The following is a 14,017-nucleotide window of genomic DNA, read 5'->3' as shown; positions in this document are numbered from 1 at the left end:
GAAGTGGTTGCATTAAACAAATGTCACCACGGGATGTCATTTTAACTTCATTTCTACATGATGCACCTTTAACTTGGCCATTTTAGCCCACGTCTCAAACTCTGGAATCAAATGAAGCTAGAAGCTGATAAAACAAAACGTAAATTTAATTTTCCCAACAATGGTATTTTTTCTCTCCAGGAAAGCAACAATAGAAGCACAAAACTTAAGCACTAAACAGAGAGACAAATCTTGATATTTTTTATTAGAATCTCTACTTAAAATTTTTAATTTGAAAAAATACACAAATCATGAATCAGAAATCAAATGTTCCCTAGCTGTTCGTGCACACTACCTGTACTTCATTTAAATGTCTCCACTTGTTTATTTAAAAAATCTTTATTCATGTAACCTAGTGAGTCCTTTTCGATCTAAACGAAGATAATGAAACAAAACATATAGGAGCATCTTTTCCCTTTCGAGTCAGAGGAACTACGCTCTTGTAGTTCAAAACGCCTCCAGTAGATGGCGCGCCTGTACTTCTTGGTCTAAACCAAGATGTCTAGAAAGCATTGCGCAGCAGTCAGGTCACACTGCGTGTTTTTGTGTTTCAGTGACCAAGACAAGCCAAATAAATAAAGACCCAAAGGTAAAATAAACAAAAACGTCACATTTCTTAACGGATTCGTGTTTTTTATTTTGTTTTTCATTCACCTCTTTTAGGTTTAATGTGTATAGTTTACTGTTTCACCCAAGCTGCACATCATTATGAGAATAATGCGCTATAGAAATGATATCTTCTTCTTCTTCTTCTTCTTCTTCTTCTTCTTCATTTGACTATTAAATGCTAGACCTCAGCTAAATAAAAACAAATCCGTCTTTGTCTTGTTTTGTCTGAGAAAGATCAGTTAACCAAAACATACAAAAGTAAGCTGACATAAACCATTTGAGTTAAAAATGTGGTGATTTATTATCAGTAAAATTCAAAAGTTAATAGGCTGTATTTCTAATGAAATTATTGCGTTTCTGTTTATTGTGCGTAGTGGAACCATGTAGGACTTTACGCACAGTTGGACTGTGCGTAAAAAAGGACATGCAACCAGAAATCATGCCAGAATATAATAGGTGTTGATTCAGGTGTGTGTTCCAGTCATCTGGCCACTAATGAATCCTTTGTTCCTGTCCATGTTCGGCGTGAGAGCGCTCGATGAGGCGGTGGTGATGCCGGTACAGTTGTTCACATGCGCTCCGCCCGCCTGCGCTGATTGGATGAAAAGCTACCCCCTGCCACTACAGTCACCGTGTCTTTTTTTTCCCTCACACCAAGGAAACGCCCACCCAGAGGACCGGGAAAGTCACTTCAAAATGAAAAACACGCTGCCTGCTCGGTCACATCATTCAAGAAACGCTCCTGTTTGGAGACGCGCCTTCGCACTGCCGAGCCTCAGTTAGCAAATATCTCCAAGATAAGCTGCGCTAGTTGGTTTAACGCGCTTTTTATATTACCAGGACTGACTTTTTTTATTTATTTCTCTCTGTGTCATTTTAATCCGATCTGATTGTCTCAGAAACTGTTGGATGCTGTCGGTGAACAGGTGGCACAAGCTCCAAGCGCTCCTAAATCTGTCTTCAGACGCGCACTGAGCGCGCGTTAAGCGTTTAATAGGATACCTGTCTTCCGTTAAGGCGGGCGAGAGTTGCGCATCCACTCTTGTTTGGGGCAACAACGCCTGTGGTGATGGACAACGAGAACATGGGACACGAATCAACGGATGATGAGCATGAAAGGGAGAGCATCCTGGAGTCCATGACCTGTCCCGGGGAGGACATCGTCAAGAAGTTTTACCACACCAAACGGGTCGGGAGCTACCTGATCGGGAGGAAGCTGGGAGAGGGATCGTTCGCTAAAGTTAGAGAGGGTCTCCACACTCTGACCGGGGAGAAGGTAAAGCGCACTGCAGCACGAAAACACACACGTACATGGGCGTAATTGTTTTTTTAAGGGGACGGGGGGGGGGGGGGTCATGTTCTCCCTCACCTTTTTATCTATCAATTTTGATTCATGATTTTTACTTATTTTTACTTAATTGAGGTAGAAAACACGTAAACGAGGTTTAAGGACAAGATATTCTGATCAAAATGACTTCCCTAAATTGTGTGCAGGGTGATTTTGTGCATCTTGGAACACCTTAAACCTTCTTGTCCTGGTGTTAGAATCGCATCACACACGTCCTTGTGCATTGTTTTGTGCCACCCGCAGGATATCTAAAAATTAACCCAAACTTTTCACATCATCGGCTTGGGTATCTACTTTTCCTTTTCCAGCTGTCAGTCCAGTTGATCCGCTCCATCCACCCAAGAGAGTCCACCCGTGTTTGCCTTTGTTCGTGAGCTCAGGCGGCACCAGCAGCTGTTGGGCTGCACAGCGGTGCTGCTCTAGAGAAAATATTTACCTACGTGGTGAGACAGAAAGCCTGTAGGTCTGTGTTGCTTTTCCCTAATGCACTGGGTGAGAACATGTGCGTTCTGTGAGGTTTTTGGACCTCCGCTTTGTCTGCTGCTGCTGATAGTGATCTCACCTCATGTGTGCACGCTGGGCTGTGATAGGGGACAGAGGTCCGGCCTATGAGGGAGCAGAGCCGCTACTTGCATATGAAATTGTGTCGTTGATAAATGGCCCTCATTAGGATTCTGCAAGCGCAGGGCTTTGATACGGCCACTGGTTGCCTTTGTCTCTCAGTCTCTACAGGTTCCATTTATTTTTTCCCCTCTTTGTTTCATTTTTGGGACGCAGCCAAAGTAAAATTGGCATGTTTGGAAAAACAAGCACCTCCTCCTCTTTCTTGCTTCAACTTGTGAAACCAGTTTGCATTTTTTAATGACAAATATAAAGAAGGCTTGTTACTAAAAATAAATAACTCTTAAATATGTTGACTCTCTTAATCCTCCACCACCTTGTTGCTGTGAAGAGAAAGCAAAGCAACCTCCCCACCACCACTACATCACAGTCTTTGTTGAGGATGATGCAAACTGTAGCAACCTCACAACCACGCACAACTCTCGCTTATTTGAATACAGGCGTCCAACAGGCACGGGAGGGGGGGGGGGGAATCGGGGCGTTTGGGTTTAGTCAGAGGGTATTTAGGGGCTAAATGACTCCCAAATTCTCCTTTTCAGCAGAGAAAATGTGGATGCAGGGGTGAGAACTGCCATTGTGTGGTTAAACGCAAGGGTTAGTGAAAGTGAGAAGGGGTGAGTGATGAAACTATCACGGTCAGGGGGTTGGAGAGGTCCCTTGTGCATGTTTTTGATGTCTGTAACCCACTTTCTCGTCCAGATTCCCCCACGCACCCCCCTTTTTCTGTCTGAGGGGTGCCTGATAAACAACCGAATCCCCCAAAAGCCCCCTGGCAGGGCCAACCCCTTCCCCTTTACTAAACCCCACCCCTCCTCACATATACACTACTGTAAATACACCCCCCCCCCTCCCACCCGACACACACACACATCCTGCACCCCCCTTCCTCCTTTCTTCCAACTGGCGTAAACACGGGGCCATCGACAACTGTCGAGTGACGGCACATTGTCCTCACGCGCACACTCGCAGGCGTGCGTGCACAAACAGCCAGGCTTAATTAGCAGCTGCACCAAAGAAAAAAGGGGTTTGCAGAGGTGAATCACTTATCAGAGCATAAAACCATCTAAAGGACTGACGTAAAAAAATGAGCTGAAGAGCAGAAGAGAAGAGCGGACACCATTTTGCCATGTCGTTAATGGATATGGTGATTTGTTCCACTTGCCATGCCTGTCTGTGTCCATGGGCTCCCCTTGGGATGATTTGTGACGTGTGTTAACCGTGTTCTTGAACTCCGTCTAGACGGGTTACAAGGAGACTCGGGCAGAGGGTGAAATAGAGGAGATGGGCATTTTATTGAAGGCAATTATCTGGATGGGTCCGTCTTTGAATAAAGGACGCGCCTTTGGATTTTATGAGGGCATTTTGCAAATATGTTCATCGATGACACGTGTGGGACGCGGGCAGAATGCTCATGAGCAATAAAATAACAACACCCTTTGGTTCGGCCAGAACTTTCGTAACGACTTCTCGTGCGTGCTGAAGGAAATAGGAGTGATGATAACTATGCATGCAGCTCTGGACCCTCCCAACACTCAGGACGGTGTTTGCTCCTCTGGTTTATGACGCTCCAGTAAACCTTTTGGGCTTCTCAGGCCCTCCCTTTGAAATCCCAGGGTTCTCGTGTTGCCCCACGCTGGGAGCAGCTGCTGGGTGGAGGCAGCATCGAGTTATGTCCTCCGCAGTAAAGACGGAGTCCCTCATCACCTGTTACCCCTACGACTTGCTGACACCCTAAGAGACACAGTCATGCTTTAGTGTGCTGGCTGGATAACTTGTGGTAACATATGGCACAAGGTTTAAGAGTCAAACCTCAGCTACCAAGTCGTGGCTTTTTCAAGCTCTCATCCTCTTACTCTCTCCTTTCCCCGTGTCTCTCCAGGTGGCGGTGAAGGTAATCGACAAGCGAAAGGCCAGGAAGGACTCGTATGTTACCAAGAACCTGCGGAGGGAGGGCCAGATCCAGCAGATGATCTGTCACCCCAACATCACCCAGCTGCTGGACATCCTGGAGACGGACAACAGTTACTACCTGGTGATGGAGCTGTGTCCCGGCGGGAACCTCATGCACCGCATCTACGACAAGAAGTGCCTGGAGGAAAGGGAGACCCAGAAGTACATCCGGCAGCTGGTGCTGGCTGTAGAGCATCTGCACAGGGTGGGCGTGGTCCACAGGTAATTTTTCTATTCTGATTAAATTACGAGAAAGCCCAAAAATTTTCAACAAAAAAAAAAAGTTTCGTGTCAATTATTCCAGGTTGTCCAAAAATTTACTGAAACAATTTACCAAGCGGTGCCACTGTCGTGCAAATACCCTAAAATATTCTAACAGCGGGTTTTATTCTGTTTACAAAACCCGCTCCGCACGTTTAAATCTAATTTTCTTGAACTGTTCTTGGGATTACCAGTACTAGTAACTCAACAGCCAAGGAAATGAATTTCTATCGAGATGAGATGGTCCAAGGAGACAAACGTGTAACAGGATTATTTAATCTGAGGAATGATCTGTAGGCACACAATAGATGATGAAAACCAACCAGCGTGACCCACATTAGCAAGGTTATTTGTCTTGTGTCAGGGCTGGAGGAGACGGGGATTACGCTGACCCTTCATGTGCACTGTGGATGAAAATACAGCTGAAACAGGTTATTTTAGACCATCGAGATTTCTTCTATCCTTTGTTTTAACAGGGATCTGAAGATTGAAAACCTCCTGCTGGATGAGAAAGACAACATAAAGCTCATAGGTAACTTAAATATTACTTGAATGGCTCTTTTACCCCAACATTTTTAGGATTTTAATCAACAGTACTAAAAGATCTGATGGCCATAGAGAAGGATTACATGAAATCGCCTCCTTTAAGTCGCCGTTTCTCTAATGAGGTTAAGAGCAAACCTTTTAAAATGCTAACAAGCTCTCACCATATCGTTAATCTGCTTCTGTCTGTTTGCCTGTAGCCGTGATGAAGAGACAACAACATATAACAGGATTGACACTCATCCCACCTCCTCTGCTCCTCCACAGATTTCGGACTCAGTAACTGTGCTGGCATCCTGGGATACTCCGACCCCTTCAGCACTCAGTGTGGAAGCCCGGCTTACGCCGCTCCCGAGCTGCTCGCCAGGAAAAAGTACGGACCCAAGGTGGACATTTGGTCAATGTAAGTTAATCTTTCTAGAGATGTAATCAATTACATGCATTTTTGTTTTTAACGTTGCAATCAGAGTTTTTATTTGTACGTTTTCATCATGTAGCGGCGTGAACATGTACGCGATGCTGACCGGGACTCTGCCGTTCACGGTGGAGCCGTTCAACCTTCGAGCTCTGCACCAGAAGATGGTGGATAAGGAGATGAAGCCTCTGCCTCGCTCTCTTTCCACCGGTAAGAAACAAGAGGGCTGGAGAAGAAAGATAAACCTCTTCGTTCTTCAGTGCCACTAGATTAAAAGTTAGATTAAAGAAATTAAACTGTTATGATTCTAGATCTATGGAAATTCTCAAAAATGAAAACACGATGGTAAACACAGTGCCCACATATAATAAGAGCAATCACGCCCTCAGAGAGAAATGCTTTCCACGGAAATCACTGGAACAACGTCAGCTCATTGTTTTGCAGTTTCACTTCTGTACAGGTATTTGCAAATCAATGGTGGAGTTAAAACTGGAAGAACTGGTGTCTAAATAATTTCTCTAGAACTTATAATGGTCACCTATGACACAACTCGCCGTTGAATCGCCAAAAAAATCACCATAATGACCCGGGAATCTTATCCCAAGTTAGGCCCAATTCACACGTCAGGAATTTAAAATTGTCGGACAAAAACGTGAAAGACCACACGAATTGTGATTAAAAAACAGTCACAGATTTAACAGATTTGGTATTACTGTGTCTGGTGTGCGGAAAAACCGCTAAAATTACACACGAGCTGATTTCAAACACAAGCATTCCCCATTCAAACGGGAAATATCGCCAAACCTTGCCGTTACTTCGGAGTAAACAAACATGGCGGAGAATGAGCATGCAATATGTTTCCACCACCACACTTTCTGATTGGCTACATGTCGTATTCAAATAAGACCATGACAATCCAGCATGTCTGAATCTGCTATAGCAAAGCTGCAAACAAGCTAGGTTTTCAATGCAAACACTCACCTCTCCCCTCGGGTATCTTCTCTGATTCTGCGTTCTTTGAAGCCGGAAACCCGCGTTGATAGAGGAAACGAGATGGCGCTAAACACCAGTCGGCATTTTCTAGGTCCAAACGTCATTTGTTGTCCTTGACTTAAAATGGTGTTTTTCTTTGTGGGACTCTGGTGGTTTGTCCTAAAGTTGAAGTGGTAGCAGCCGGCTGTTTCTCCTTCGCTGACATTATTGAGAGGAGAACCTCTCACACCACACTGTTGCTAAATACGTGAGTGCATAATGAATGAAGGACCCAGGGAAGTGTGGCAGTTCGGCGAGACGAAAACCGGAGGGTCCAATGGTTGCTCTCGAGCCGAGCCGTATTATTGGCGGATGTTTTAGACAAATGCAAGAGAACCACTTTCATCATTTTTTTAAATATCCACAATATATTTACAGCTAAACTATCTTAGAACTTTAAGAGGCATAAAATAAAATGTTTTAAGCTAAATTGTTCTACAAATTTTAAGAGTCCCTGTTTACGATCGGAGTGCTCACAATGTCCTTCTGAGCAGACCAGTGCTCTTAGTGCACCACACACAGCAGGAAAATCTGATCTCATTTATTTATTTATTTTTGAGTCATCACGGTATAATATGTGCACATTTTTAAGATCGTCGGGAGAGAAAATTGGGTCAAAAGTCAGCATAGTCATCGTGCCGTGTGAACCAGACCCTACACAGCATAAGAAAGGTTGAGGGTGATAATGAATGGAGCAGTCACTGAGAGATGATTATACATGTAGCTAATTATCTGCCTTTTTCTGGTTTTGTGTCAAGACACAAGAATTAGTAAACCTGTAGTAGCACGCTTTAAGTTCTGAACCTGCCAGGTAGCTTTCCAGTTGGCAGGATGCCAATTCAGATCATTCTAAGACAGTTGTTCTCTCCTGCTTTGTGTCAGCTGCCATCTGTCTACTGAAAAAGCTTCTTGAGCCAGACCCCAGCAAGCGTCCAAATATTCATCAAGTGATGGCCGACTCCTGGCTGCAGCTAGCCAATAGAAACACGGGCGTGCCATTAATCCACAGGTAGCGTCCCTCTCAAAACCCATCAAAGAGTATGTCACCTTTTTCACCATAATTCATAATAGTTCTTTTTTTTTCATGTGTTAAGAATGCACATCGAGGAAGTAAACCAGACAGTTTTGCGTCACATGACCGAGAAGATGGGCATCAAGCATAGTGAAGCACTGAGTGCCGTTCTCCAAAACCGTGCCTGCCACACTCTGGCCATCTACCACCTTCTCAACAAGAAAGTTAAACGGCTCACTACCCAGTACAGGGTAAGTACACACACTGCAGTAATGACTATATGTGTATGTGTAAAGAAAATCTCGTTAAAGCCCTCTGCACAGTACGTATTCTGCAGGGATCATGAGGTGCTAAATTGTAGCGACACAACCGGTACGTCCCGTTTCCAAATAAGTCTTGTTCACTGTGTGCTAAGGAGTTCAAGAAGAACGAGGATGAAAAGAAGGGTGAAAAGCAGAATATTGGATTCTACCAGACCCAGTGGAGGAAGCACATCGACAAACTCACCATACCCCCAAAACAGACGCCTGTCTACCTGGCTGTTAGCAAGGGCGCCAACAAGGAGAAGAAGCACAAACTAGGTACAGATCCATATAATTCCAAACAAAATACCTTTTTTTTAAACGACGATGAGATTCATTACATTAAATTCAAAAATATTCAGTTTTATTTACTGCATTATTTTGTTTACCTTTATTCATATAGGGTAGGTTGACTGAGCATGCACGTTCTTGTACAACAATGAGCTGTCTCACACACACGTAGTTTCCCTGTCATCCCTTCATTCCTCCATCCAACCAACCACCCACTCATCCATCCACCTGGGAGGAAGCACCCTGGACAACTTGACAGTCAATTGTGGTGCAGAGACACAGTTTATTTTAACCTTAACAGTCTGTTGACAGTCAGATGAAATGCATGAGAGATGATAGCACAGACGTAAGTATACAGTTTGGAACCGCACTGAACTGAATTTGGATTCCTGGCTCAAGAGTTAAGTCTGCCAAGTCACATTCCTTTAAAATGAGCCTAAAACAGACAAGCCCCAGAGGCAATGCTAAAGCTCTTTTCCTTCTTTTGATTTATCGTTGCAAGGTACAGAGAAGGCCTGTAGGCCCTTTTTGATCCAGCAACCCAGGACGGGCTGGTATTCACAGGGTTAAACCTGGGGCAGGTTGTTCTGTACAGCTGCTGTAGCGTGTGGTTGTCAGATTGGTGACATAACGTACAGAAACTCTAAATGCAACTCACGCAGCTAAAAGAAAGAGCACTTCCAGTTCTTTGTTTTTTTTTTTTTAGTAATTTGTTCTTGCAGAGGCAGTGGGGGAAAAAACGTTTTGAGAAGTAATTAATCAACTTGCATTGTGTCTTTTTCAGGTCTCTTGAAAGCAATAACTGTTGGACATCGTAAATCACCTTTGGCACCACCTGGCACGGTGGCTTCATCATCCATGGAGTATCTAGAAATCCATCCCCTCTTTCCCAACACTCCACAGCAACGGAGACGCTTAGCCACCCTTCCGCCGGTCAACTCAAGTCCAGAACACAACATTCCTGCTCCTCCAGCACCGTCGCCGATCGGCATGCACTCTTTTGGATCCCTAACTAAAGCGGAACAAATTGAAGATACACCATCTTCCCCTTGGTACAAGTTGACCAATGGCACTCTGTCACCACCGCGCCACGTCTCTGCCTTCCAACCAGATTCCTCCTATTTGAAAAAGGCAACAATCCCTAGTCCTCCAGTGCTCATTGTCAACCCACAGCCTAAGAAGAGTATTTCGTCGGATCTGTGTGGTTCTTCTGACACCAGTGGAAGTCCACCAAGTACTATGGGGAGCCCGCCTGGAAGCTCGGCCTTTAGTCCTCCAAAATCTGCCTTCAGTCCACTTAAGCCCACCTCAGCATTCAGCCCCCCCTCCAACAGCAGGAGCGGCGATCCAGAGAGTCCGACACACCGCAGCAAATTCCCCTCTATGGGAATCGGACACATGCTGAAGAAGAAGGTCCAGCTGGAACCATTTGCGTTCAAACCTCAACAGTGTGTAGAAGAAGTTGTGTCCCCCCCTCCATACCCCATGAAAACTCTTCTGTGTGCTTCAGGTGCACTTAAGACCCTCTGCTGAGGGAAGCAAGAAAAAAAAGTCGAAGAAAGACTAAACTCAAGACCCCTTTCAACAGTTTTTTGAAGTTGGAGAGGTCTTCCGGAGCGGCCTTTTGAACTGTGAACTAGACCCTTTATTACTGAGCCACTTTTCGTGATAAACTTTTTTACTTTGGAAAAAAAGACAAAAGGGTTGAATTTAACATATTTACCTCTTCTTGTGTCTCATGTTGTTATATAATAAAAGATGGTGGCATTAAGAGGATGAGATCTGAAATGGATCACTGAGCAATGACTAAACCTTGCTGTGTCCTAGATACAGAGTGGACTGGGGACATCGTGTAATATGGGCCTTGTCAACTAATGTAGATGCACATATACGTAAACACACACACCCAAACAAATAAAACACTGTATTATAGACCAAGTTAGAGGTACTCGTGTAGTTTTGCCCCAACTTGTTTCGAATTAAGCAACAAACTGATTCACACCAGCTAACAGGCCCCAACTCACCCTAACCCTGACTGTCTCGTGTAAATGTTTCGTCTTTGTGAAAACTATGACAGCCACTGACTTCCTGCCAGCTTGCACTGTATCCCAAAAGCTGGCTGGGTGGGAAAAAGAAGAAAAAAAAAACTCTGCACTACTCTTGAATACCAAAACTCGTAGGAACAACTGTACTGACTGTCCTATACCTCACCGCATTAGTCATGCATAACTATGGTCTAGATCGATGTGCTTGTGTAGATCGCGCCACAGGACTGCAGTGTCTCAGCTTAGACGTTAGAAATGCCACAATACCACGGACATCGGGACCAAGAATAGATTCATATCTTCACTTTTTTTATAAGCTCTCACTGTCACTGATTATCAACTCGTCTAACTTTTTTATACACAATTACAAGTCCTTTACTGCTCACACTGTAGCAGTCTTGGCTCTATATTTTCCGCAGCAGAACATGCCAGTTGACAGTCAGTTTTAAAGATAGAAAGATTAAAAATAGAGGATCAAATGCCTTATGAACCCGATCCACCTCACCCAAAAGGCTGAGGGTGGAATGAGAGGTAACAGAAGTGTGACTAGTGTCAGATAACTTTCTTGAAAATACACTTCTTTCTTGTCTTAACGCTGTCGTTTGTGCAATAGACTAAGTGTTCACTACAACGATGAACATTTGCCAAGAGCGCTCTGAGAGTGACAGGAAAATTGTCCTTGTAAATAGCTTGACGCCTGCTCTCAGTGCGTCTGCCGTTTCTGTACTAACACGAAGTGAGATGGCGTTTTCACAACAAGGCTTCCGCAGACGTTCGAGGCTTTTTACTGTTAAATAATGTAGAATTTCTTCTTGTCCAAACAACGGGTTTGCATGACTCAAGCTGTGCTGTTGACGTTTTTTGAAACGTCTTTGTAACTTTTTGTCGTTTTTGTTTGAATCTGAGATTGATACACACTTTGGGGGGGTGGGGTCTTTTGTAAGATTTTATATTGGATGGATTTTGTTCCGCGTGTCAAGAGATTTTTATGCTGTATAAAGTATTTTAAATATTTATACTGAACTTCTTGTGTCTGTCTGCTCATTCAGAATGTCTGGCGTTTTTCTTGCACGCCGTGAAGGAACTCATGAGCTAAGAATCTAAAATGTGGTAGGAAATAATTCCACTTTAGTTCACTGAATTCAGCAGTTTTGTTCATTCAAGTGCAATTTTCACATAGCCTGAGGTCTATCACTTATCCTTTAATGGTTTCAGCTGCTGGAGGAGTTAATGAGGTTTCGGCTCCTTTGCTATGGGAACATCTATATTACTTTACAACCACTGCGTGCCACTTGTCCCACATGCCACATACATCTCCTACGGGACGTTTGTAGTGTATAAAAAAAACTCACTCCTTTTCAACAGCTGAAGGACTCTCAGCATCGACACATATGATAACCCTACACACACACACACATACACACACACACGTGCAGCAGACACTAATCCACTCAGCTATGGCTCCCCCCCATCCACATTATAAACATCTTTGGGTGACACTGGCATGTTGAGACAAAGACGAAGGTGGGGGGGACAAGTGCCCAGAGCGACACAAACAGAAATGACAGATTAAATCTGTGTGGCTAAGCTGATAAAAGCAGAGGGGCAAGAGTGGCCCTGAAATGCATTAAAGCCAGAGCCTTTTGTTTATCAGAGACAGGCGGACTGTTGGTCAAAATCCCTCCGTGGTCCGGTGTCACAAACAGTCTGTGGACATAAACACCCTGGCTTAACAACATCCCAGAGGATGTAACAGGACATGGCACGATGTACCTGTATGATCGCACACCTGTGTGACGCCATCCTGTTTAATCCGATTAATCACTCTCTTTGTAAACTCTGTGTGAGGCTTATTCGTTTAAAAATAGGACAGAGTGTAACATATCACAGACGAAAAGCATTAGAAAAATTATTATTGCTGTTAAAACCATTTTTTACTTATTCTCATTTTCAACTCAAATCTTTCTTAAAGAGACACACGAGCATAGGAAACTTTAATATTTAAAATATTAAATTAAAGATATTTTTACAATGACTATATTTAAATATGAAACTGGAAAAATTAGAATATGGTAAAAAAAAATTTATTTTTTTCAGTAATTCAACTTATAAGGTGAAACTAATATATGAGGTAGACTAATTTGCAAAGTCTAATATTAGCCTTTATTTTTGTCAGAATTGTGATGAATTATGGCTTACAGCTCATGAAATCCCTCAAACTCTCAATTAGAATACTGAGAAAAAGTTCAACAGTTTAGGCTCATAGTATGACACTCTAATGAATCCAAAACACGGAAAAAGCGTGAGCCTTTAGATCAGGGGTGCCAAACATGCGGCCCGTGGGCCAGATCAGGCCCGCACACAGTTTAAATCCGGCCTGCGAGATGATTGTGTAAACGTTATTTTCAGACTTTACAATGTAATAAGCTTTCATTTTTCAATTAAACTGCTGGTGAAAGCTAAAAGATGTCAGGTATCATGAGTCAAAGACATGCATGAAACTGGTATAGTCATGTGATCTGTGAATGTTATTTGAATTACTGAGGAATAGTTTGGGTTTTTTGTTTTGTATTTCACATTTTCAAATACACTTCAGGTGTTTTATTATTAATAGTCGTGTTGTGCTTAAACTATTTAGGATACACTGTCCTCAGGCTCCAGCTTTGTTTTATGTTGATCGTATTAAAACAAAGAAAACAACCTGAAGCAGTTTTTAATTTATGCATACTTTAATTTCACTGGTTTGGCCCACTTGGGACTAGATTTTTCTCAATGTGGCCCCTGAGCAAAACTGAGTTTGGCACCCCTGCTTTAGATAGTCTCTCAGTCTAAGCTGAAGTACTGAAATAAATTGACTTTTGCACCAGATTCTCATTTTTCCAGTTTCACCTGTAAATTAAATCCTTGGTCACAGATTTTTTTTCCTGAATGGAATTTAGTCTCTTCTGAAGCTTCTCACATTTTTTTCACCACTTAAGATAAACACAGAGAAAAATGCAATGAAACCAATTGTCAATAAGTTTGTTATTAATTTTGGGCAAATATGAATTACATTCAAATGTATATATATATATATATATTTATATACATATGTATACGTATATATGTTTTTATTTATATACCGGTATATACTTTTTTTTAACTCTACACACACACACACACACACACACACACACACACACATATATATATATATATATATATATATATATATATATATATATATATATATGTACATACATACACACACGCACACAATAGAAATACATTTAGTTGTTCCATTTTTTTAAATATTTTAGTTTAGTCCAATAACTTCTCATAATGTGGGGACTAAAATGTGCTCTACCACATTCTTTGTAAAGAAAGTCAAAAGGTTTGATTAAAAATTGTTGCAAAAACAAAATGAATAGAAATTGGGAGGTTATTTAGATCAGTGATTCTCAACCTGGGGTCCGTGTCCCCACAATTCTGTCTGTGTTGATGCGGAGAGTTTACTCAGACTTTATTTGTAAAAATTGCATTTTTAAAATCCCAATAACACCCAGTAGT

The 14,017-nt window shown here is 42.6% G+C and overlaps 1 protein-coding gene across 1 annotated transcript; it reads left to right on the top strand.

Moving 5' to 3' along the window:
- Positions 1–1,219: 1,219 nt before the first annotated feature.
- On the top strand, positions 1,220–11,491 carry hunk (hormonally up-regulated Neu-associated kinase). The gene is made up of 9 exons (XM_015961656.3): positions 1,220–1,924; positions 4,497–4,789; positions 5,305–5,360; positions 5,639–5,774; positions 5,869–5,996; positions 7,701–7,827; positions 7,913–8,081; positions 8,246–8,411; positions 9,208–11,491. The coding sequence occupies exons 1-9, from the start codon at positions 1,718–1,720 to the stop codon at positions 9,954–9,956; spliced, it is 2,031 nt and encodes a 676-aa protein (XP_015817142.1). The 5' UTR covers positions 1,220–1,717; the 3' UTR covers positions 9,957–11,491.
- The last annotated feature ends 2,526 nt before the right edge of the window (positions 11,492–14,017 follow it).

This window comes from Nothobranchius furzeri, chromosome 10 (genome assembly GCF_043380555.1).
Source record: "Nothobranchius furzeri strain GRZ-AD chromosome 10, NfurGRZ-RIMD1, whole genome shotgun sequence".
Taxonomy (NCBI): Eukaryota; Metazoa; Chordata; class Actinopteri; order Cyprinodontiformes; family Nothobranchiidae; genus Nothobranchius; species Nothobranchius furzeri.
The sequence above is the reverse complement of the archived record's forward strand: the minus strand, read 5'-3'. Positions and strand labels throughout refer to the sequence as shown.